This window comes from Syngnathus typhle, linkage group LG8 (assembly GCF_033458585.1).
Source record: "Syngnathus typhle isolate RoL2023-S1 ecotype Sweden linkage group LG8, RoL_Styp_1.0, whole genome shotgun sequence".
NCBI classification, from domain to species: domain Eukaryota; kingdom Metazoa; phylum Chordata; class Actinopteri; order Syngnathiformes; family Syngnathidae; genus Syngnathus; species Syngnathus typhle.
In genome coordinates this window covers 11,746,457-11,772,580 of record NC_083745.1, presented here as the reverse complement: position 1 = coordinate 11,772,580, position 26,124 = coordinate 11,746,457, and the positions used below count along the sequence as shown (strand labels likewise).

Here is a 26,124-nt window from a genome sequence, read left to right as displayed (position 1 = left end):
GTGTCTTGACCTGAATTAATTGATCGTCGATAAAAAAACAAAAATTCTGTGCGGCTTGGCGGGCCAGTACCAAGTGACCCACGGCCCGGTGGTTGGGGACCACTGCCCTACTAGTATACTGTATTCATGATATTCTAATATTTTGAGATAGGATATTTGAGTTTTCTTAAGCTGTATGCCATAATCAGCAATATTAAAATAAAAGGCTTGCAATATTTGTTGATTTGTAATGAATCCAGAATGTGTGACATTTTGGGTTTTTTAATTGCATTACAAAAAATAAAGAACTTTATCACAATATTCTAATTTTCTGAGACAGTCCTGTATATATATCTAGTTGAAAGATCCTCAAAATGTTGTCTTGTTTCTCTTCTCTTCGCAGGTCAAATCCTCCACACGGACGTTGTCTACCTGCATGGCTGCCGCAATGATAGAGAAGCGGAGAAACTGCGCCACCTTATGGTCAAACACAGGTACTGCCACAGCAAGAGTTTGCCTTTTTTTTTTTTTAATTGGTAAGTCACTAACTCCTCCCGTCTGCTTGTCAACACTAGCTGCGGCAAGGTCGTCATCGGCAATGGGACGGCATGTCGCGAGACTGAGGCCTTCTTCGCTGACCTCATCGCCAAGTGCTACTTTCACCCCCTGGACGTATCCTACTGGTAAGATCTCACGTCCGAGCGCCTCAGACTAAAGAAGGGTCACCTACGAAGCTACAAAGCGTCAGCGCTTCTCTGTGCTTATTCTGGCACGTTTGAATGCACAAGGAGCCGTGACCGCTCTGCTGATGCTCTCGTCTTTATCTCTTGCGCAGTTTGAAGTTCCCTCAGGTACGCCCCAGGGGGTAAAAATAATCAAAAGCAGTTGTAATACCTTCTCCTCAAATAACTTGATATGGCCAAAGGAAAACACGGTTTCCCTTTCATTGGAGGCTTCAATCTAATTGTGACGAAGCCATGCATAACAACGAGCGGGACCTCTCGTTCACCTACCGAGTAGAAGATTCTGTAGATTCTGTAGCACTTGAATAATGTTCCAAAAATGCTCAGCACCTACAGCATGTTGTTAGTGAGTTCCCTGCGCAGGATTCAAAATAATCTTGGGCAATGTCCACAATACTGCTCATCGAAATTTTCACATTGCTAACTGCAAAAAAATGAGCAGCGTCTGTCACTCATTGCTAAAGTCATTTGGACGCTAAACAACGCAGTGCAGTTTTTACTGCTGTCAGTCAGAGGTGATCGTCAGGTGGCATTCCTCGTCACCGATGTCGTGGCTGTCAAGTCGTTATCTAAATGAAAGGTTCGAGCGTGGACAGGAATGGTTGAGTGAGCAGAGGGACGAGGAATGGAGAAAAAACAAAAGATGGAGGGCGAAAGAGAGAGGGACAGAGGCGCACAGGCAAATTGGAATGCACCCCCCCCTCCTCCTCTCCCATATTGTCTATTAAACCCATCTGGACTTTGTTTCACTTTGGGCCAATTAAGGGGATGCTTTGCGGTGCAGGTTGTGTCTGTAAGCGGGCCCGGCCCACGCTTGGGCGTGCAACGCAGCAGGAGCTCGCTCCAAGCATAACAAGCCCGGCGGCCTCGCCGCGCTCACCGCAGCTCTGTTTGTTGACTCGAGGTCCGCGTCGGGACCGCAGCCTAGAATCACGTAAGCCGGAATGCGTATCATCCCGAGTTCATCAGCGGCAACACCTTTGCTCCAATCGCCCGCCTTGTCGTCTTCTTTTACAGACGTGGGGAAAGCGCGGCGTTATTACATTAACGGGATTGTTATGAGTTGAGATATTTTTCGGTTGAGGCGTTCCAGATATAATGTCTCTCTTGTTCGTTCTTATCATGGAGCTATTTAGCCGTTGAAAGACATTTGGAACCATTTTTTGATTATTTATATCACCCCGAATTATATTTGTACAACATTTTCATGGGAAATTTATAAGCACGTTGATTGAATTATTCATGCTGTTAGTAATCCAGAAATACAGCTACGTACTCAAAGCACACGCCACCGCTTCACTCCCAAATGACATATGGCCCTCAATGTATGCATACATAGAAACAGGGATGAGAATTTTCTGCTGATCCGCGGATTTACGTGTTTTTTTCTGTCGAAAGTATCATTTTCGTGAATCGTGTAAATCCGCTGAGAAAGAATTTTTTTTATATGTATAATGGGTATGGAAGTTAACGTTAGCCTCGGCGACTCGCGAGCATTCGCCCGCCCGCCGCGACGGCATCTTTTGGCACATCTCAAGGCAAAATGAGTTAACCTGTGAGTACGGAAATCGGCTTGCCTCTGTAAACATAACTCACTGGCAGCAGTGATGCGACAACATCCGCCTTATTTTCGACAGCATTTTGGCGTTACTGTTGTCACATAATTTCCACTTGTTAATTTAACTTACGCGGAGAACTAGTGTTTTTACACCGCCACAATGTGAATTTGTGATTGGGTTTTCATCACTTGTAGACGAGTTATTTAGTTAGATAGATCTAGGGCCTACTCAGCAAAGGTTTTCGCCAGCATGAGGATCGTGCCAGGGTAATAGACAAGCCGAACGGGATCAAGAAACTCTTCAGATTGGCATGGCTCGAGAGCAGCGTCATCGTACAACTCGGAACACAGTCGGTAACCACGCGCCCGATGGAACATATCCGTAAAATAGATGCCCCGGGGAAGGTTTTGTGTATTCTCTGTCATGATTATGATTGGCTATGGAGGTTGCGGCGCTAGGAACATTAAGGAGCACACCAAAACAAAAAAACACAAAGGTACTTTTGTACTTTTACAAGCATGTGGGTTTAGAAAGTAACATGATGTTACGTGTAAGCTAATGTTACGCTATTGTCATGATATTGTCATGATATTGTCATGATATCATTAAAGAATAAATCTTCAAATATATATATATATATATATATATATATATATATATATATAGAGTAGCCGGGGCGTCTATCATCGGCCCCCCAGACCCCCGATCGTCCCCCCCTGGCTACTTTTCTGTGTTTTTTCACATTTGCCATTCTCATCCCTGATCGAAAGCATCTTTGATGCTAGGGCAGAAAAGTCCAGAGTGGTATTTTGTATTTATTGACGAGACCCTGAAATTCTCCAGCTGCTTGGCCTGCCACTTTGGACCATCATCGAGTTCCTCAACGGGGACGATGATTGGGGCCCACGGCTCCTCTGGTCTTCCTCCCCCGCTGGCTGACCCGCGGCCGACCCCGACCAGTCTCATTATGACGGCGACAAACATGTTTATCTAAGATGAATTGTCAGGACTGCCTTTGTTGTAGTAGTCACCCAATTTCAGTGACATTTTGGGACTTGACCGTAGTGTCAAAATCCTGAGATTCAAACAGGGGTATGTGGACTTCTCCTATCCACTGTACATGGATGTCGATGCAGGCCTCGCCGTTGCTTTTAGTGCACGGAAAGGCCGCAGCCTAATTTGCGCCGTCTGCTTCCCGTCGCCCGTTGAGGCTTCCGTGTGTCTTCTGCCCACAGCCCTCACCCCCACCCTCACCCTTCCCGCCTGTCTCTCCCACTGTCCTTCTGCTTCAGTGCTCGTCTGGAATGACGGCTAGAAATGGCAGCCCGCCGGCTTCCCTGAACTTGAAATTGCGTGCGATTTTATAATCAATTCTTCTACGCTTGCGGACACTTTGATGTCCATGTGCTGTTTTGTTGGTGGTGGTTGTTTACGTACAAATGGCGTTACATTCCCTCACATTATTGCATTCTCACAAGCTGATGATTTTGTTGCTACATAAGTCAGTGATATTAACAGCTTGACAAAAAACGCCACAAAAATGTCCTGCTTCATAAACACTTTGAAAAAATATTTAATCTCTTGTTATAATTGCTGTAGTGTTTAGGCTTCCCTTCCCTTCCCTTTTTTTTTTTTTTTTTTTAATTCAAGATTTATGCACACATTCCAAAATAATGATACAAGTCATCTGGAACTTTAGCTTTTGTTCCACTGCAGCGAAAGGCCTCTTTCAATGTGTGAGTCTTGTGTGCACCGACAATGACAAGTTGGCCATGTCTGGTTCAAACAAGCTGATGCTAATGATAGCAGAGGGCAAGAATATGTGTGTGTGTGGGGGATTAGAAAGCTCTTTGGGCAGTGGTGATGATAGACAGATGCACGCAAACACACATTACACACACACACACGAGAGCTTCCGGCCGATAACGACGACTCATTTCTCGACCGCTTGCTTTGTCAATGAAAAAGGCAAATTAACCTTTGGAATTGAAGTGCAACGATGGGGACGATCATCGGACTTGCTTAGTTTTGAATCTTAGCCGGTTCAACTGTTCCGTCTCTGATCTACTCTGCTGTTTTCTGGATTGGTTACGCTGGACTCTCGGGCGGCTGTCATGCCTTTGCCCCAAGTAGTCTCTCTCTTTCAAGTAGTAGTCATCATTCTCTCCTTGATTGGCCCCCACGGGGAGATGTCTTCACAATACGCCCTTGACCCCGCCCTCCAGCGCGATGAGATCATTTCGAGGGACGAGCAGGACAGCCGCAGCCGACCGCATTGATGGCCTTCTGTATCTTCTGTCAAGACCTGTGTCTGGGCCCGCTGCCAGGCATCAGCTCGAGAGAGCGATGACAAAAACGCAGTGGCGACACCACCGGTGTGTTGCGTGTCCCCGTCCAGGCTGGTCGGGCCCGACAGAACGCAGCGATGAGCTGCGTTCTGTTTTTGATTGCCTTTGATGCTTCCAAATGTGTCCGTGAGGCGAGTCGCTTCACATGCCGCTGATTCGCCCTTCCCGCATGTCCTTCTTTTAACATTTGACATACTTATTTACTGGCGGCTTCCCTCAATCTTTAGCCACTGTGCTTTAGTCTGACAATGGTAGCAGAAGTTTTCAGTGTGTGTCCTTTTTGTGTCACATGACCTGAGTACATTTACAGTCATTATCATGTAGCCTCTTCTTCCATTAGTAACACATTTTGGCCCATCAGGCCTCACCTGGTCAACTTCTGTTTCTTCACCTTCCATCAGGGCCACACAAGTGTGACAGAAATATTTGGGGTTCCGTCTGGAGGTGTGTGTGTGTGTATGTATGTGTGATAGAGACGGGCCTTTGCTGCAGAAGAATTGACATGAGTGTCTGTGAGGCTTTGCTCTTTTCAGATGTGCCTCACACTGGCAGTTGGGCTTTGTGTGTGTGTGTTTGCGCACGCGGCCCTCCCCGCCTGCCTCCTAGCGTCTTTGCTGGAGACTGACGGCCCTTGACACCTGCCATTTGGACGCTTTTCTCTGTGAAAAATGTCATCGTCTTCTAAGCCGACATGTACGCGTTTGTGTGTGTGCCCGCGTGAGTCGTGTGCGGGCAGAAGGAGACATCGCTCAAATGCGTATCCCGGAGGTGACGCTTTGCAGCTGACTGAACAATGGAAGCGAGCTGTTTGAGCTGCCCCGTCCACAGCGACTTGTGTCTGTGTGTGTGTGTGTTTGTTTGTTTGTGTGATTTTTGCATGAAGACATTTGGGGTGTTAATTTGTGACCTCGCAGCTCCTTCCAGGCTTTTACTTGACGTCAATCTAATCTGAGACACACGAAAGTCGGCTTGAAAGCTTCCCTTTTTGAATGAAACTCCTGAAACAAATTAATTTCTGTCGTGACAGGGTGGACACATGTGGAGACTTTATCCAGATGTTTGTTCACCCTTCCGTTACCAAACCGCATCTTCCCTCACTCGTTTGCGCCCAAGATTTGATAGTGTTTTTCCTCATGGGCGCAGCATTTCATCACCAAGTTGCTTTTTCAAATAGTGTAGCAGATTTGTGCATGTGGCGCATGCAGTGGACACATGGCCAAAGCCCTTCGGTAACAAGGCATTGGATGCTAACTCAAATGACACGTGTGGATAGCGCCGTCCCCCTCCTCTCCCTCCCGTCTCCTTCCCGTCAACTTTTCGTCCTCTGTATCAGATGAGTTGGTGATATTATCGCCCCCTCATCTTTTCTGACTGATCTGATGGGCTGTTTATAATTTACAGGCAGACTTCGTGGGTGTGTGTGCGTGCGTGCATGTGTGCTCAGAGGCTGTAATGAGGTATCAAAGTGTGTATCCGTCTCTTGGGCTATTTGGACAGCAAGCGGGGGTCACTCGTTTTGTGTGTCAGGCCCAAGGGTGTCCGTGTGCATGTGCGCCTGCGTAGCTTCCTTCAAGACCAGCAGTCATATGGAGAAGGATAGCGGGAGCCAAGCTTGTGACTTTGCCCCGGGAAGGGACGGCTTCACTGGCAGGGCCCGTGTTTCTTCCATGTGTTCACAGTAGATGGGGGGTGGGGTGCGAAAAACGATGCCCCCTGCCTCTCCCCCAACCCACCCTCTCTAGCAGCACCCCGCAGGGCCTCCGAGTCATGTCTTTCCAAGCAAAGGCAACTAATGACTTTGCGTGACCCACGCAGGCCTCGGAGCTGGCCAGTAGATGAGCTTCTGGTCTGCCACGGTGACCAGCCATGCTGTGAGGGCTCAGAGGTGGATCTGTGACTAGTGTGCCGTTAGCCGGCGGCTTCCCCGCCGGCCTCAATTCACTTGGACGTGATCGGGACTTGGCGACGCTCGCTTATGCTTTGCGGTGTCTTTTCACCCTTTGCCCCTTGATGGTGACGGAATGATGCGGTGATGCAGTTGGCAGAGTTGAGCCGACTTTCTGTCACACGTAGAGCTCCTTGTTTTTGCTTTATTTGGAATGGAGCTTCTTCCGTCCTCTAGCCGAGACCAACGCGGTAGTCGAGTCAGAATGACGATAAACGCTTCCAGGCCATGAATATGAAACCATTAAACAGAAGAGCACAAAGCAACCGTATTGTGACACCCTTGCGCAAACTCATTCACTGTGTGCTCTTCGTAAAAGCGTTAAAATGCAGGACTCGCTGTACTAGCTTGTAATGTGGTCAAGTACCCTGCTTGTAAAATTTGGATTTTGAACAACATTTTGCCAACACCATATTGTCAGTCGCAGTTCAAATCACTCATGGTAAAAAAAATTGATATTTTTCGAAGAGCACTGCCAGGACAATTGAGGGCTCCTTTCGGCAGCCCTCTGCTGTGACATGGACATCCACTTTTTATTTAATTGATTTTCATGTTGTATCATTTGTGCCCTCTCTGCATCCATTTCAACCTGGTGATCCTGAAAGGGGGATCCTTCCATCTGTGGTCCCTTCTCAAGGTTTCTCATTTTCCCCCTGCTAGGGGTTTTTAAGTTTTTCCTTGCCCTTTTGGGAGCTTAAGATCAGGGGATGCTTTGAGAATAATTGTCAATTTCTGTCTATGTGAAGCCCTTTGAGACTGCTTGTGATTTAGGGCTATACAAATAAACTTGACTTGACTTGACTTGAATACCAGAGTGCCTGTGTTTAGCTTCCTGCGGTAGCAACCGTTAGCCCAATTTATATACTCGTCACTTGTGATTGAAAGTGTCATATGTGTTCAATTCGAATGTGGTGTCGCAGTTGACTGTTCGAATCCGAGACATGTGACTTCTTCTTTTGGCGTCCATCTCAGTGTGTGTGCCGTTGGTTTAATGATCGGCTCTGGCTTGACCCCTCTGAAGGTCATGTGCCACTGCTCGTTAGCGGTGTCACCATGGCGATCTGTCAGCTGTCAGCGCGATGGACGGTGATCTGACAAAAAGAACAGTGGGGCAGAGCAGGGGGGTGCTGGCAGTGACCACGAATCGCTTTTTAAATTGCGGGCCTGCGGCAGGGTTTAGCAATAGTGCACGTGCGTGCGCGTGTGAGAGTGAAAGAAGGCTGCAGTTTAAATTGTACAATATTGAGAGGAGGCACTGACCTCATCATCATATTTGAAAGCCTCAAGGGCACGCCTCCTTATTCTTCTTCTGCGTTTTCCATCTTTCGTATCTCTTGAGCCAAAAGCAATCGCACTAAAGCCTCCAAATTTCAATCAAAACCGAATCGTCAACAAGTTAGTTTTTTTAAATTATTTTTTTAGATATAGTATATACGTAGAGATAGCGTGAATTCTGAAGGTTTTCTTTGTTTTGTTGTATCCTGTTGAAGTAGAACATGTATAAATGATGCAGCACACATCTGTAATAATTCTTGACTCAAGAGATTGGCAAGAAATACCAAGGTGTGTATGTATGTATGCATATATAAAATAGATATATATGTGTGTGTATCTATGTGTATGTATATGTATGTATATATAAATATATATATGTATATTTAAATATATATGTGTGTGTGTGTGTGTGTATATATATAAATATATACACACACACACACACAGCACACAGTAATTGTTTATTGAAATCCGGTCACCCTAATTTTTGTGTCAATAAATGTATACGAAACCATTTAAGTACATATTTTATTATTAGAACATTAAATAATTGATTCAAACATGCAAAGAATACATTAATAGTATAAATAACATACAGAAAACTGTATAAATATTGAAAATGTAAATGTTATACGTGTGTGCGTGTAACATGTTAACAAGAAGTACTGGGCAGGCTAACGAGTTAGCGGACAAAATGCTAACATATATATATATATATTTTTCCTTTTCTTATTTGTCTGCTGCAAACCTACACTGCAAAGATCTTACATGGTACATTATGTGGAAAAGTAGTCACATACGTCATGTAATAACACTTTTGTACAGCACAGTAATTATTATATTCGTCTTTTACTGATTTAATATTATAATTAACCTGTAGGTTTTTTTCTCTGTGCGTGTGCTAGTCATTGTAAAATATTAGTGCTGGTTTTCTAAATTAATGCAGTAAAATACTTAATAAATATTAAGTTTGTCAAATACAATACGACTGAAGTAGTACTGACATTTTGTATTCGGTGTACATTTACTTCGTTTCTCTATTGATATTTGTAAAACGACATTTTTTCCTGCCAAACTTTGTATGTAAAGTAAAAAAAAAAAAAAAAAAAAAGTTGTTCTTTGCAGTACAACTCAACGTCCGCTAGATGTCAGTATCGTAACATGAGTAGAGAAGTCACGACAGCGCCAGTGAATTTCTTTCTTTTTTCTTTTTTTTTTAAACGCAGTGCTTGCTTCCCCGACGATTCGTCAACATCATATCTCGGTTGGAATCCATAGGAGATGTTAATGTTGAAGCAACTTCTGCAGATGGTCTTTAAAATTATTTTCTATTCTCACAAAGCTCACAACTTGATGAAGAATTATTAAAAAAAACTTATGTAATTAACATTTTTCCCTTGTGTAATTGCTAACGTGGCCAAAAGTCTTTTCTTATTTTTTTACTCAAAATATTGCAAATATATTCCTCACCATTTTTGACTACCTTTGTTTACCCCCACCAGTATCACCAACGAGGCCGGCGCATCCATCTACAGCGTGAGCCCCGAGGCGATTAAAGAGATGCCCGATTTGGACCCGAACCTCCGAAGTGCAGGTAATCTTGAACCGTGGCATTTTGATGATATTTCCACTCTAGCAGGACGATTGCCACTTTAGATCTGGCTTTGCTATTAGACGGGCTTATGTCTCTGCGGCGTTCCTCCACGTCCTCCATCACTGAACACACAGCGGCAACACTGAAACACTGTTTCCGAGAACAAATGTTTCCAGCAGACTTCCTCTATAAAAAGCCTTAAATCAAGCGAGACTGAATTATTCCTCACCCGTTTCCTGTGATCAGCCCTCTATTTTTTTCATCGCCATTCCCAGCATTTTGGACGACGTGGCGGTGTCACGCTGGTATTCTTTGAAATGGCCACAAAGGGGCGATGCGCATGGAGCTTTAAGGGGATATTTGAACTAGGCGGCAAGATGACTGTTTTTGTCTTCAGTCTCTCTCTCAACCCGGGGTACACACATACTGATTCTTTACCATTTTGTGTGTGTGACATTTACGGTGAGTCAGCCTGGACCTTCCCCATAACACATGATAATCTTTAGGGACATCAGATAATCGGACTTTGCCAACAATTGCAAATAGGGGGAAGATGCTCAACTCCAGCCAGGTTATTGTTATGTTTGGACTGCACTTTAATCAATTTAACCGCTTTAAAATTGACTTTGATTGACCCTGACTGGCTCCGAGTGGAATGGGGTGGAAAGGAAATTCGCTCTTAACACACACACCACCTCAGTTTAAGTGCTCGGTATAATCTTCCGAAGTGGCTGATAATCGGGCCTTTGGTGGCGTTTCCAGAAACGGGGACACGTTCTTAAATGGCGAAAGGAAAGCCCTCACCTGGTTGCCTAGGTGACAGAGGAGGCTACTCTACGTTGTCAGCTGATCAATCACGACTACCCAGCAAAACGATCCGACTTCTCTGCCCTCTTTGTGCTTGAAGTAACACTAAACTGTTGTGCTCCTAAACTTTTAATAAGTGGCGGAGAAAAGAGGACAGCGGGGTTTGGTGGGTGCAGTGAGCAAGGGCAGGTTTGAAACTCCATCCCTGTCCAAATATTTTCTCAGGCTGCAGCGGCGGAGGAGAGAAAGAGGGAGAGGGGAGCCCTTGATTGCAGACATGCTCCCTCCTCACTCCATAGCTCGTCCCATTTGGTTGTTGTTTTCGTCATTGTTGTTTTCCCTCTTATTGCCCTTGTCTTCTGCCAGGGACATCCAAGTCTGATCTCCCGTAATCAACACTCATTCATTCTTAAAGACGTCTCTCTTTGGGCAAAACATAAACAAACAAGTGCTCCGTCTATCATCACCATTAAATCTATTTTCGTGTATTATTTCCCTAAAATGACAAAATGTTTTATATCTTAAATTGTTGATTCAGTTTTATCCAATCCTTTTTTGGGGATGGTTATAAATTCAATAGAGTCCAAATTGTGTGCACGCGCCTGTGTAAATGAGTCCCTCTCCACAACAAGCCACAGATGCGGGGGGCTCTAATTTAAAGGCAGCTTTAATTATTGCCGATTAGATTTGGCCTCCCCCTCAGGCCTGAGAACATTTGCATTTTGGGGGATTAGAAATAATGCAGCGGTGAATATTCAACGACCCGCTTCGGATAGTTTGAGGCCTTTCATTGAGTCTCCGGCGACACCTCATTGGCTGGCTTGACGTCTGTGTACTATGTCAACAGTGTCCATCGGAAGACGCGTCCAGGATCCACTGGCGGAGCTCGTGAAGATCGATCCAAAACACATTGGGATCGGAACGTACCAGGTAGGAGGCTTCACGGCGGGTCCTCGTATTTCAACACAAATATGGAAGGGAGGAGATAGATGAAGAGGCGCCCGGGGTTGGAGATCAAGTCGGCGCAGGCCTGTGTCAACACATGACGCTAACGCTCACCGCTAACTCAATTAATGGCCCGGAGTGACGTCCATGTTTTTTTTGCTACGTGTCGTCCAGATGTGGCTACGTGTATGCGTGCGCAGCTTTTCCCTCGGTGCGCATCGATCGCTTTGTGACAACTTTTAAACGCTGGACTCTCCATCTTGTTTGGAGAGAGGCATGCAAATTTGATGATCCAAATATGAGTGTGCTCATATTTGTCGTTTTGTACGGTGAAGCCCGCTCGGGTCACGGGGCCGCGTCTCTCATCACATGACTCTCCGGGGTGCCTGCCGGGTGCTCGCCTCCTTCCCTCAGATCATGTGACTAGGTCAACACCAAATGATAATATAAGCGGGTAAATAAACCCCGGGCGCTGACAGATACGAGACGGGGCATCCCTCTGACCTGCGAGCTCTCGCCAATTTCTCTTTGTGTGTGCGAGCACTATGCAGGTTTGTAGGAGCTCTATTTGTTCGTCATTCCGTAGGTGCGCGTTGTGAGATTTTTGAGAGATGATTGCGCGTGAGGCCCAAAGAGAAAAATGGCACTGGGGCACGTGTAACTTGAGCCAGCTGGCACAGCGGGGTCACCCTTTGCCTCTCCCGCCGCTCGGGCCGTTGAGTGACAGCTTGGAGAAAACGGAGGAAATGAGGAAAGTGGAGGAGCGTTGCAACCAGATCGGACTTTACGATTGCTGTGGGAACGTCGATTTCGCTGTGGCATACGCGGGTTCCATAACCTTTAAAACACGATCACGGAGTGTTCAGATTTTATGCTATCATTGCAATCAATTGGTCTGAAGTTAGACACTTGAAGGGTGTGATAGTTATTTGGATCACACACTCTATATATACGCACACACTCGCTCTCTGCTGCATAAGAAAACATCGCCTGCCTGCCTGCCTGCCGGATATTAAGCCAACTGTCACTCTAACCTCCTTTATTTTTACCACACTCCTCTCATCCTGAGTTGGTAGAGATGGTGTGGAATCAGTGCTGGAAGCAGAAATCCAGCAAAATCCCGCCATCATGCTTACAACAGTACAATTGCTGGATGGCTGCCTAGATAAAAGCGCTTTGAGTGGCAAGTACTGTTCTTTCAGTGGAAATTGTTTTCTGTAAAAGCGGCTCCTTATTCTCATTCCGACTGAAAAATCGGAACGAGAATAAGGAGCTTAAAGTTTATTTAGAGTTCGAGTTAGAGTAGAGTTTAGAGTAGAGTTAGAGAAAGTTTATATAGAGAGTTTATATATCTCCAGGTGAATCACATGACTGCATTTTCAAGTGGGTTTTGGATTGGCAGTTTTCCAATTGGTTCCATCTTGCACAAATCAAGTCACGTTACACATGAAGGTTTCAAGTACAACGGGCAGGTCTGCGTGCGTGTGCGTGCGTGCACGTCGTCACTCATTCTTGAATGATTTGGCCCACAGGGGAAGATGAGCAAAGACTAACAGATGGATGGTTGTGAAGCGTGGGAAAAAAACCAACCTTTGAGACTTTTATCAATGGTAGAAACTTGCAATTTTAATGACTTCCTACTGTTATGTCAGAGTACGTGAATGACTGCATGACAAGGGAGGTTGAGAGATGAGTGCAACTTGATATTTAAGTCATTCAAAAAAAACCTCGCCACTTCCTGAGAACTGTCTCCAGGTTGACAAGCAAGAGTAACTTAACGCATCAGAAATATTTGAAAGGAGCCGATAAAAGGCCACTGCCACCATTTTCTGTGTTGCTAAAACAACCATGCTTTGCTACAACAGCAATAAAAAATAAATAGTGAAAAGCGTTTGCCTCTGCTTTCGCCCCTGAAAGGAATCACCAAGAGCAGGTTGCATCTGAGTCAGAAATTGGGAACGTTTCTGTGTGTGTGTGTGTGTGTGTGTGTGTGTGTGTGTGTGTGTGTGTGTGCGTGTGTGCGTGTGTGCGTGTGTGCGTGTGTGCGTGTGTGCGTGCGTGCGTGCGTGCGTGCGTGCGTGCGTGCGTGCGCTATTCTGACCTACGCATTAAGAATGTGAGCGCAGGTGGAGGCGCAAATGCCTTCACCTACTTTTCTCGTGTGAAAACATTCTCCCCCGGTGTAACATTTCAGGTGATTTCCTCTCCAGCGCTCCGTACTCTCGCTCGTCTCCGCCCTCGTTCGCGCCGACTCATCAATCATTCACGTGCTCCCGCTTGGGAAATGACAACGCGGTGTCATTTCAAGCCTCATTTTTATTGTCTTCACCATGCCTCTGGCTCTTTGTGTGTGTGTGGGGAAGGGGGCTCAGGAGTCTAAGGAACCTGCAATCAATTAGTTAGGCCTGAATTATCATTTAAGTTAGCTCGTAGAAGTTTTTTAATGTTGATTTTGGTTATCAGAAACAACAGAGTATTTCGGTCGTATTAGAGTTGAAAAGTTCGCGTGAGCTTTGGCTCAGCGTTAGCTAAAATCACATAGCCCGTTTAAGTGAAAACCTTGTTAGGCCTGAATTAGCGTTGAGCGACGTAGTAACGACGTGACAATTACTTTTGCGTGCTCCATTTAGTGCCCGGTCCACAATACTTTTACAAAGTTGAACTTGGTCGACACATAAATACAACGAGCGTAGCAGCTTGCAATACTTTGCCAACGGCGTTTTTTTTTTGCTGTCCTGCTTCCTTGCTGGCTTTTAACTTGAAAGCGGTTCTTGTGAGCTTGATCGTGTTACGACTCAAGCAGGCTCGATCACGTTCGCAGTCGGTAAAAGTCGTTTGCTTGTCAGCTAATCGTCCGGCATTTGCTGAGGTATTGGTGTCCAGTGTCGGACCTCTTTGATTTTGGTCCCCCATCCCGCCCGCTGTCCTCCTTAATAGCGAAAACATTCCAAGCCTTTTTTGCAAGCTCTTCCTAAGTTGTTGTTGGGCTGGTGGCTGTGACGCGCACGGAGACGAAGAGTTCATCGAGACCATCTTTATTCGTCGCCAAGTTAAACACCAAGCGCCTTTGCACCCTCCGTGCGTTCTTTCCATCTGTCAATCAGAGCTCCTTTCCCCGTCGTTGTCAGTCAAACGTCGCCCGTCGTGTCAGGATTTGTTTTGGCTCGGCCGCCGCTAATCTCTTTTTCGGGATGAAATTGAATCATCCTCCCGGGGGACTTCCTGCCTACAAAGTTTCAGATGCCTATCGGAATGGTTGATGAAACCAAAGTTCGGGATTACCGTCATTTGACCTGCTTCTGACTTTCTTTTGGTGTGGGCTCACCTGAAAGCTTCGGTATGTGTTTGTCCAGCACGACGTTTCATCCGCCGCTCTGAAGGCGGCGCTCGACGGCGTGGTGCAGGAGTGTGTCAGCTTCGTCGGGGTCGACATCAACATCTGCTCTGAGATTCTGATGAGGTAGGCGGACACGTCTCGGTACCGTATTCGGACCGCCATACAACGATATCTTTGTTGTCGTCGTATTCATGTAGGCACGTCGCGGGCTTAAACACAGGAAGGGCTCGCAGCATCGCCGAATGGAGAGAGCAGAACGGGCCCTTTGTCAACAGGGAACAACTCAAGCTGGTCAAAGGCATGGGACCAAAGAGCTACCAGCAGTGCGCTGGCTTCATCAGAATCAACCAAATTGGCCACAGGTAACAAATACCATTTCCGCAAGTTCATAAAAAAAACTAAAAGCTATAGAAAACGGAATCACAAAACTGTCACGATTCCAAAGTTCAGTGGAACCACAATCGGACCCAGAGCAACTTTGGATTCCGTCATTTGTGTGAAAGTGGTTACAACAGTATTAATGAATGATTTGTAGCAGATACCGAAGAGATCAAGGTTGTCTCGGCTAAAGACTTTTTTCATGCATATTTGTCCTGACAATTTGGGCTCAATTCTGACTATTCTGAGCTTCCGCTGCACAGTAGTGCTCAATGTTCTACTTTCTAATTGATTTTTTGTCATGTCACGGCAGCGCTGAGCATGCGCCACTGCCAATGCTGCCAGCTAAAGCAGTTGCCAAGAAGGTCAAAAGGAAATGCAATGTCAGCGTCGCCGCACATGTCAATCCTTTGGACCAGACCTGCATCCATCCAGAGTCCTACGATGTGGCACAGAGGTACAGGACATTACGCACGCACGCACGCGCACACACACACACGCACGCACACACACACACTTGGCCGAAGCATGTTTGGGCTGGGATGGAGTCGATTTGGACACCTCCTCATATGGCGAAGTTTATCGTCGTGCGGGCATTCTTGATTCAATTTTCAGAGAGGGCCCCCTCTGCTCCGCAAGAGGAGGCGTGTCGGCTTTGGCGGCTGAGGAGCTATTGCTGACAGGGCCGATGCCCACGGTCCTCCGAAGCACATGGAATCAAAGCATGCGTTTCATGTTGACTTGTGAGTGTGGGAACCCTCTCTGCTCCAGCTGTAGTCACTCAGCCATGTTTAGTCTACACGCCTTGTGACACTCGAGGCTCCGATGTGCTTTTTTAAAGGTGCGAGGCGGCCGAGTGCGTGTTTGGCGCTCGTGGTGCAACTCTACGGAACTTCCATCACCTCACCACCGAACATCAATAAATAATATTCAATTCAAAGTAATCAGCAACATTAACTCAGGAGCACAACATATAAAACATTTTAACCTGCAAAACAAAAATGAAAAACAATTTGTGCTCAAAATGAGGCAGCATGGCGGAGACCATATCCACGGCTGCAGGTAGTATCAGCTCTTCTGCTATGTGTTTTTTTTTTCTTGCACTGAGCAATTTGGTACGCTGCTTTATATGATGCTTACTTACAGTGCTTCCTGATTGAAGTAGCATTCACAAAGTGGGATGATTGGTGGCAATATTCAGCCCGTTTTTGATGAAAAACCTCAAAAAAAAAAAAAAAAAAAAAAAAAAAAAAAAAAAAAAAAAAAAAAAAAAAAAAAAAAAAAAAAAAAAAAAAAAAAAAAAAAAAAAACAAAAAAAAAAAAAAAAAAAAAAAAAAAAAAAAAAAAAAAAAAAAAAAAAAAAAAAAAAAAAAAAAAAAAAAAAAAAAAAAAAAAAAAAAAAAAAAAAAAAAAAAAAAAAAAAAAAAAAAAAAAAAAAAAAAAAAAAAAAAAAAAAAAAAAAAAAAAAAAAAAACAAAAAAAAAAAAAAAAAAAAAAAAAAAAAAAAACAAAAAAAAAAAAAAAAAAAAAAAAAAAAAAAAAAAACAAAAAAAAAAAAAAAAAAAAAAAAAAAAAAAAAAAAAAAACAAAAAAAAAAAAAAAAAAAAAAAAAAAAAAAAAAAAAAAAAAAAAAAAAAAAAAAAAACCTCAACATGCGCCCCCCTTGGTATCGCACTGGGGGGCGGGCCCCACTATTTGAGAAGCACTATTCTATTGTCTATTAGGGCAGTTGTTTTGAAACACCTAAACACATTTTTGGAATATTGTGTGTTGTTATCCTTTTCTCACTAATTCACAATCAAGCTCAGTTAAAATAATAGTTGGCACCAGTGGCGGGGAGGAGAGTCCTGAGGAGGGAGGTATCAAATGTATTTGAGGGAGGCGTTTACTAGTCCTACAGTAACTCAAGGTTAACTAATGGCCCGCAGTAAATTAGTTTGCGCAGTGGTGCAAGAATCTGTTACTCACATCCCAAAATACAACGCAGTAGCAGAAACTGACAGAAAGGAGGATGGCTGAGGAATGTGTGTGTGCGTGTGTGTGTATGCGTGCGTGCATAGAGGGGGTATGCAAGGAATATCGCGTTCATCACATTAGAGAAACCGAATCCCCATTACTGCTCACAACCCACGCACCCCCCCTCCCCACTGTAACCATATACAACACACACACGCACGCACACACACACAAAATAAAAAATGAAAAGTAATCAAATTACAACCCTCTTTATTGCAATTGTGATTTCATATTCGATTATTTTTTTCAAAATCTACATCCCATGTTTCATTGATCCAACACAAGCAATAAATGAATCTATATGGCAATCTCAATAACAAAAACATTGCTTTATTTTTCATAAGTGGTCTGATGGCTTCGACCTATGCTAAAATCGAGGCAATTGAAGCAGGAATTCATATGTGGACTGCACTTCCTAAGCACTGAACCTATCTCGACACAATCTAAATAAATAAAATCTATATGCTAGCTGTAATAAAATAAAGAAGGCGTATGGAAGTTTATCTGTGCCATCGGATTTTGAATTCGAATTTGTAGCACTGAATTTTTTTACATCCAATTTTTAACACTGAATTTTTTTTTGCATCTAAATCAGACTTTGAATTTTAAAAGCCATCGAATTTCTAGCACTGAATTTTTTTTTCCTAAGACTTTTTTTTCAATGTCTAAAAAAATCCAGTGTCAAAAAATTCAATGTCTTAAAAAATTCAGTGTAAAAAAATTCGACATCTCAAAAAATTCAATGTAAAAAAATTCAATGTCTAAAAAAATTCAGTGTAAAAAAATTCGATGTCTCCAAAAATTCAGTGTAAAAATATTCAGCGCGGACATCCGGGGTAACCAAGGGAGAAGTAATCGATCCCTGTATCAAATCATCCAACGTTCAGCCAATCAAGTTACGCTCCATTGGTCATGTGACGTCGAAACAGGAACGTCGTGAAGTTCAAGTTCATTACAGTATTACAGTATTAACTGTTACTGTTACCTTTGAACTTCACGACGTTCCTGTTTCGACGTCACATGACCAATGGAGTTTAACTTGATTGGCTGAACGTTGGATGATTTGATACAGGGATCGATTACTTCTCCCTTGGTTACCCCGGATGTCCGCGCTGAATATTTTTACACCGTATTTTTGGAGACATCGAATTTTTTTACACTGAATTTTTTTAGACATTGAATTTTTTTACATTGAATTTTTTGAGATGTCGAATTTTTTTACACTGAATTTTTTAAGACATTGAATTTTTTGACACTGGATTTTTTGAGACATTGAAAAAAAAGTCTTAGGAAAAAAAAATTCAGTGCTAGAAATTCGATGGCTTTTAAAATTCAAAGTCTGATTTAGATGCAAAAAAAAATTCTGTGTTAAAAATTGGATGTAAAAAAATTCAGTGCTACAAATTCGAATTCAAAATCCGATGGCACAGATAAACTTCCATAAAGGCGTCTGTGATTTGAAAAGTGCATTCGTCTATATTGTGATGTTGATTCAAATTCAATTATCTGCTGAGTCCAAACAAATAAGCATGAACATGCGTGACAAACGCGCATCCTTTTCTGGCATCGCCTCACAGCTTGTGCAACAGTGATCTGTGATTTTGGACCGCCAAGCTGCTGCCCCCCAAAAAACAGCTAACATGGCTTGGAAAAAAATATCCTTAACAAAGGAAGACTCATCCGTACAAATGTGACATTTATTCCGTTGCCCCTCACAGCTGTCTGGAGCATTTTAAGCGTGCACCCTTCACATCCGCACTGGCCCTACTGCTGCCTAATAAGCATTTCCCAACCACATTTTCTAGGAAGCAATGTTATGTGCGTGCCCACCTGTTCAGTCCATCACTGCGGCGAGTGGGTGGGACAGCTGGGGGGTGGTTCTGGTTGGCGTCAGGCTACCAGCGAGCGACATCCATCACAGGCACCATCCAGCTGGTCCGCACAGGCAGGCAAATGCATTCACATCTATCACCAGCTGTGGGGAGCCTCCATTGTAAATAATACACGCAACGCACACACGTTTTTCCATAAGCTTTATTTACCACTGCGGTTCCCATGCCACTTGGAGTTGGTGCTGAGTAGACGCACGCGTTAATAGCTTTGAATCGGTGTCAACATCCCCAAAACAGGAGATTTTGCCACACAAGTGGAGATGAGGTGTGACTGGGATAGGAGCACAGTCAACATGTGTTGGATTTAGCAAAGGTGCATATTTAACATGTAAGCAGCGCTACATTTTCTCTCAGTCCTGTCACCACTACATGTAATTTTTCTCCCTTATTTTTTTTTGGGGGCGGGCATTGCAACTTACACAAAAGTAGTGCCATGACACTTAAGTTTTTGTAAAACCAAAAGTGCCCAAACAGGTTCAGAAAAATAAACAAATAAAAAATTGGTGTTCTTTCTTGCGTTTCCATTGACGGGTCGATCACGGCTGGTTAAAGTAGCCCAGCCAAGAGGACTCAAACTCAGTTTTTTTGTGTCATGGTTATTTCTAGGTTCCTTGACCTCATTGGCGGCAGTGCCAGCCAGATCGGCAGCGCGGATCTCAAACGGAGCGTGGAGCAGAAAGTGGCCAAAAGCGGCATGGACGAACTGTCCAAAATGCTCGGCACCACTCCTGAGACTCTCGGGCTCATCGTCGATGGCCTCACCCAACCTCCCGGCTTTGACATCCGGCAAGGTAAGTCCGTCTCACGGGGACCCCGACCGCAGCATTGTGCTGAACAAAACCGCGTGCTTCCTTGACGTATAGTATTGATGTTGTCATCCATAAAGCTACTGTATGTAATTAGGAATGGAAAAAGTGTCACACCTGAGTGATACTTGATGGGTTGTCAACCTAAATGACGTAATGCGATGAAGCGCTGATTTGCTGGCCGGTCACTTGCGAGTAAAAAGCCTGTGCGGGCGGGCCTCCGTGACCAGAATGTCAAAAACGAAGCTTTTTGGTGACGTCGAGTATCTGCATCACGCTCAGCTGAGTCAACAGACGGCCTTGAGCTTCTCATGTTGTTGAGCAGAGTTGGACCTCAACATTTCCTTTACTTCATTGTTTGCTTTAAAATGACAGAAAGGAAGAAAGATATCACTTGGAAGACAAAAAAAATGTAAAGAGGAGGATTTGGTTACTTCCTGAAATGTAATCCTGCCGTTTCACGTCCTGCCTCTTATTTTTCCACCGCATCCCTTTCCCCTACCGCCCCGAAGCAACTGACGTGATGTCATCTTGTGTCTTTGCCATCCCCAGATTTTGGGCAGGAGGACTTTAAGCGAGGCATTGTGTCCATTCAGGACCTACATGTGGGTGCAGTCCTGACGGGCCGTGTGGAAAACACGTGTCTGTTCGGGGCTTTCGTAGACATCGGCGTGGGCCGCTCGGGCCTCATCCATAAGAGCAAAATTACTTTGGACAAACTGCCCGTTGGCCAGCGCCGCCGCAGCTTGGCCTTGGGACCTGGGGAGAGGGTGGAGGTGCGTGTGTTAAATGTGGACGCTCAGAAGGGACGCATCGGCTTGGACCTGATCCGGCTGCTGCACTGACTTGCACTTCTTTGTTCTTCGGGGAAGACTTGCTTCCTCCAATGAATAAAAAAATAATCTTGTTTGTGCTGATCTACTTTATCCACTCAATTTGTGTGTCAAAATCAAGGTGGACACACGTATTTGAAATAACTAAAAATGCCACTGAACTCGTTAGGAAGATATACTGTACATATTTGTCCAAAAAGGTGTGTGTTTGCTTTTAATGTTCAAACTATACAAAAATTACTCATACAACAATGGTTGTAATCCACACTGTAAATGATGGCATTTTGAAAAATGTTTCCTGCTGTCTTTTCGGAATCACACTTGCTCAAGTTATTCCCATTGTGCGGCGGATCAAATGCTCTCGCGGGGCTTTAAACGACTCACAGGTCGTAAGTTGACCTCGCCTGCTGTAAAACGCCACGAAGCAGAGACGGAGGAGCGTGTGCCGGAGGACGGAGGGGCGTTGGCTGCAATGTGGGACGTCTATTTTGTAGCCCTGAGGCTCTTTCGGCTCGGTCCCAGACATCATTATCCCGGGACGCTAGCGCACTAATCAGCTGCTTCAAAATTAATCCCAGACTCCCCGTCCGCATTATCTCATTTGTTTGTTTTTAGGAAAGCCGCAGTAAATAGCAGATCGCAAAATGTAATAGCGGTTGTGAGAAAGCCGCCGGTCCCCTGCGCTGAACTTGAGAGCGAATGCGGAATAGCTAATCACGCTATAGGCCCGGCCGGCTGCCGCCTCCCCTCGGGCTGCCAATAGAATACATTTTCACAAAGGAAGATTGGATTAAGGTTAATCACATGCGGCACTTTGCTCGGAGATGATCTGGCAAAGATCACGCGCAATCATTTTGACTCACCGCTGGGTTACATTTTCAGCTTTTGATGTTAACTAGTTTTGTCGTCGCGTTGCGGCCGACTCTCGCTTTGCTCTTGTCGTCCCCGTCCCAAATGTGCGTTGGCACCTTCGCACGCCCTCCGTTTTCAGACATTGATCATGGCTCAAGTCAATTTTTCTCCATCTCTCTGAGCAAAGCGCTAGCGAGCCTCACTGGCTTGGGAGCCGTTCTAAGAGACTTACCACCTGTGAAAGCCAAAGAGACAAATCCACGTTGTAAAAGTTGCGGCTGAGCGCGTCCCAACCATAACAAACGCCACACCGGCAGAGGAATGTTTTTCCCAGAGCGCCTCGTAAAAAGTTTAAACTCGCAATAGTCCTCTGGTAATAAGAGCTGATACTCGAGCTGGATCAAAAGTTATGCCTTGACCGAAATCATGCTCAATTGACTTTGAGTCCCCCATTAGTTTTTCCTCTCAGCGTCAAGCTTGTTTGAAATGGCGTCACACCGACGGGAATATCAGCGCAGCACAAGCGCTATTCTCTCGGCATCATCAGCACACTTGACGTTCAAGCAAAGCAACACTCGGCCGCTTCTCCGTGGGCGGTAGAAAGGCCTCGGTGTAAAACACGAGCTTTTCGCGTAAGAGGATCCCACCCTCGACTAAAAACGGAGGGAAAACACATCGATTGCGTTTATGAACCTTTAAATCAAACACGATGGGCCCAACTGCGCATTGAGGGATGATCATTTTACTAAACGACGCACCGGGTGGCTTGAAGTGTTACTCCTCCAAACGGAGCCATCGACAAAAGTAATGGGACACCTTGCCGAGAATTGAAAATCACTTTTGATGAACGTGACATGGCGTTCAACCTCCAAAAGCGTTTTGCCCGTCAAAGTGTGAGTGTACGCGTGCTGGCTGCCGCGTGGGCGTCAAGAGGGAACGCTCATAAAAGCCACCATCACTCTGATGAGGTCACTGCAAGTGAAACCGGAGAAAGCTTTTTTTTTTTTTTCCTGCCTCATTCCTCCATCTCTCCTCCAGCGCTCGTCCTTCTCGCTTTCACTCTGTGTCTTTGAAAATGTCACTCAGCACTAAAAAAAAACACATCAAAAGAGACGCTTTACAAAGTGTCACTTGCGATTTCGTAAACAAACGAGGGAAGATAAGCGACACAGCCACATTGGCGGGTGAATCGAGGATTCGCTGCTAATCTTATTGCTGGAGCAAAACGCTTTACAGAACATCCATGTAACATAAAATAACATCACAAAACATTGGCAATAATATTTAAAAAATAGATCCCTAAAATGCACACAGTTTTAAATTGAGCTATTATTGGCCGTTATTTTATTTATATTTTTAATAAAGTGTGATGCCGACATTTGTCAAATAATTGAATATTGATGAATTAGCCCTGAGCCATTATCGGTCTATGCCTACGAAAAGCTGAGCATTGGTAGCAAACGCTCGGATTCCACTTGACAAATATACACGTCAATGGCAGTGAACGATTACTAGGATGAGAGTTATAGAAAATGGATAGATGAATGGAATGGTTTTGAGAAAGCATGTTTAGTTTTGTCTGATTTCAGAGTGTCTAGGTATCGTTTCACCAGAGGAGAACAATCCTTCCATAGGGGAGCATTTGGCCGTCCCCACTCTCGATGTGAACGTTTTTGGGCCCCGCGTAAGCCGATATTATTTTGTCGTCCTGCGAAGCGGCATGAAAATTCTGTCAACCGCTCCGTTTCACACACATACGCGGCGGCTCCGTTCAGGGACAGCGAGGCCTCTTCCTGTTCCCGGGTCGTGACCGCCATTGGTGGCTCGCTATGATTGACAGCCCACTGTTTGGGTTAGGCTGCCCCCTCTGGGAATTCACCGCCAGGCAGTTGCTTGAAAAGAGTCCAATGCTCAACAAGTCTTGGCGAGAATTCTCCCACAGTACGCCGGGATGTTGTGTCATGCACGCACGCACACACACATCCACGTAAAATGGATGAACATATCTGGCATGCATATCTCGTGTTCATCCCACGGGGCATCCAGTCTGGGATCGCAGCAACATTGTGTCGGGCAGGCGGGCGGGAGGAAGGAAGTCGGAGCTTAGGGGGAATTCACTTGCACTTAGATGCCGCTAAGCCATAAAAAAATACCAAAAGCACCACATTATGATCCCTTACGTTCCTTTTTTTTGTAAATATATTTTGGATCGGTTCTGTGTGCTTTAGTCACCGTGGAATTTCTGCTGACTTAAAATAACCAGAGGTGGCAAAAGGTACTCACAAGTAAAAAATAATTTCTGTTTTTTTCCATGTATAATGCGCCCCCATGTATAATACGCACCCTAAAAATGGCATGTCGATGCTGGAAAAAAGACTGTATATATAATACGCACCCAAATTTTAACTTTTTAATTTTTTTTATTTATTTATTTTATTTTATTTTTTAAAGTCCCAATGATTGTCACACACGCATCTGGGTGTGGTGAAATTTGTCCTCTGCATTTGACCCATCCCCGTGTGATTTTGATCCATCCCCTGGGGGAGAGGGAAGCAGTGAGCAGCAGCGGCGCCGCGCTCGGGAATCATTTGGTGATCTAACCCCCCAATTCCAACCCTTAATGCTGAGTCCCAAGCAGGGAACCAATGGGTCCCATTTTTATAGTCTTTGGTATGACCCGGCCGGGTTACTTAAGTCCGTAAACGTAAAATTATTTCAGAAAAAAAATCATCTTTGGGAACAACCGGATGTTATTCTGCCGGTCAGTATCACTGCGCATGCAGTAGCAAACTCGATAGCGAAGAAATATGTGAGACTCTCAACGGGATCACCAATATTTGAGTGATGTTCCAGTTATTTATCACAATTATTTATTATTATAATAATCATATACGTATATAATATATATAATAATTATTTATTTATTATTTACAATTGTCATGGTGATCTTTCTGGTAATTTCTTAACTAGGCTGGATGTATTTTTTTGAAATAAATAAACTTGACTTTTGTTGGCGTTGATTTCTCCGACTGCCCAGAAAGGCAACACCGCGATCAGTTAGGTTAAAATGAAAAGAGAGGAAAGTGAAACCATCCGTGGCAAGATTTTCTTCAAAAATTGTTGTACCATGATTTTCTTAAAAGAAAAAAATTTGATTTTTTTTTTTTTTATGTACCCATGTATAATGCGCACCCCAGATTTTAGGACAATAAATTAGTTAAATTTTGCGCATTATACATGGAAAAAAATATTATAATTATATTATATTATAAGATTATTATTACATTATTTTATAAAAAATAAAAATACAAACAATTACATACGGGAAATGTCTATTTTGAGATCTTGTAATATTTTGTTGTTTATGCTCCCCGTTTCACATTCCCGGATAGCAGCGGGAATGCTAATGCTAAAACCAGCGCCGATAACAAAACCTTGACAGAGATTGGAAATCTGCTCTTAATTCTTGCTTGTCACTGACGGCGCTCGAACATGCCGCAGCACTACGGTGCCTCCACACCGTTCGGGGGTTAGCCAGCTTTGGCACGTGTTTGTTTAGCTGTGAGTTTCACCAAGCTCTTAATACCGACGAGTCATAGCGCTTGGAGTAGCTTTAAACACACGCGGGAGCAATTCCGCAGTTTACTGACACATATGGATTCGGGGCTAGCAAAATTAGACTTGGATTGGATGGAGATTAAACCCACATCTGAAATCTTATAGATGGTGTAAATTTTTAATCTGGGTCATGTGATTTAACCAATTCCCAGAGGCGGGAATTGAAAAGTTAAGGTACCACAGCACTAAAGTCACTTTAGACAGTCGAGACAAAAACTGTCCAATAGCAAGGAAATTGAGCTAATCCCGAACAGGGTGCAGTCGTCATCAAATTAACATTGCAGGCGATCTTTGATATTAAAATTCCTTGCTAAGACCAGACGAGACTCACATAAAGATGCAACCATTGAGTGCCGTGACTGCAACTTGTAGCGTAACTTTGACAATGGAAGCCTTTGTGTCCTTTCTGACACCTGCTGAACAATTTTAAGCGTCCATTCAAACTGCAGAGTGACGATAAAAAGCTCCTTCTGGCAAATTGGCTTTGCAGATCAAGCAAGCCGACAACTTGCGTTGGCCCCGCGCATGTTTTCTTTTCTGGTACATCTTGAAATAATGATCCTTTTCAGAATTTTCTCGTCCCAACCAAAGTCTGTTTCAAGCATTAGCAGTCGTGACGGCTTTTTGCCGCTTGGCCATGAATAACACAAATCTTGTCTGGGCCTGTTCACTTCCAATACAAATGGAGACATGGAAAAGTGTGTCACTTTATTTCTGTCCTGTCAAAGTGGATGAGCTCGTTTGAAATAATGACCATTTCTTTACAAGAGCGTGATGGGTCCTAAGCTTCTTGGTGCAAACCGCCTGCCCGCGGGAAGCCCCGCCCATCGGGTTTGGCACCGGTTTTGTGTCGCCATTGGCAACAATGTCAAAGATCATTTTTAACTGGGCTGGCAGGGAATGTGTTTAAAAGGGGCGGGAGTGGCAAAATTGTACTTGCAGGTTTGACATTATGATGTCATTTAAGGTTACTCGATGTGTTTGGATCACTATCTGACTGCAAGCAAACTGCACCAGAGCTGCTTTGAAACCCAACTCGGATGACCGTGCTGGCGCTCTGCCCAATGAGCCGTGCGTCCCACGGGGAGAAACAAACTTGATTTCCAATAAAAGCCCACCGGCTGCAAGATTGAAAGCCTGGCGATTGAGACATTGGTTATCTCGACGCTCCGTCAAAATGCCCACTTTCCCCAGTCG

General features: G+C 44.4%; 1 protein-coding gene across 1 annotated transcript in view; it reads left to right on the top strand.

Annotated features, from left to right (window-relative positions):
• Nucleotides 1-20,531, top strand: part of srbd1 (S1 RNA binding domain 1) — a 29,353-nt gene extending 8,822 nt beyond the window's left edge. Inside the window, exons 12-20 of the mRNA XM_061286054.1 lie at nucleotides 383-473; nucleotides 555-662; nucleotides 9,352-9,443; nucleotides 11,098-11,180; nucleotides 14,549-14,655; nucleotides 14,730-14,894; nucleotides 15,224-15,367; nucleotides 19,425-19,609; nucleotides 20,177-20,531. Of these exons, the coding sequence (XP_061142038.1) occupies nucleotides 383-473; nucleotides 555-662; nucleotides 9,352-9,443; nucleotides 11,098-11,180; nucleotides 14,549-14,655; nucleotides 14,730-14,894; nucleotides 15,224-15,367; nucleotides 19,425-19,609; nucleotides 20,177-20,469 (1,268 nt within the window). The 3' untranslated portion in view covers nucleotides 20,470-20,531. The remainder of the gene's footprint in view (nucleotides 1-382; nucleotides 474-554; nucleotides 663-9,351; nucleotides 9,444-11,097; nucleotides 11,181-14,548; nucleotides 14,656-14,729; nucleotides 14,895-15,223; nucleotides 15,368-19,424; nucleotides 19,610-20,176) is intronic.
• Nucleotides 20,532-26,124: the final 5,593 nt, after the last annotated feature.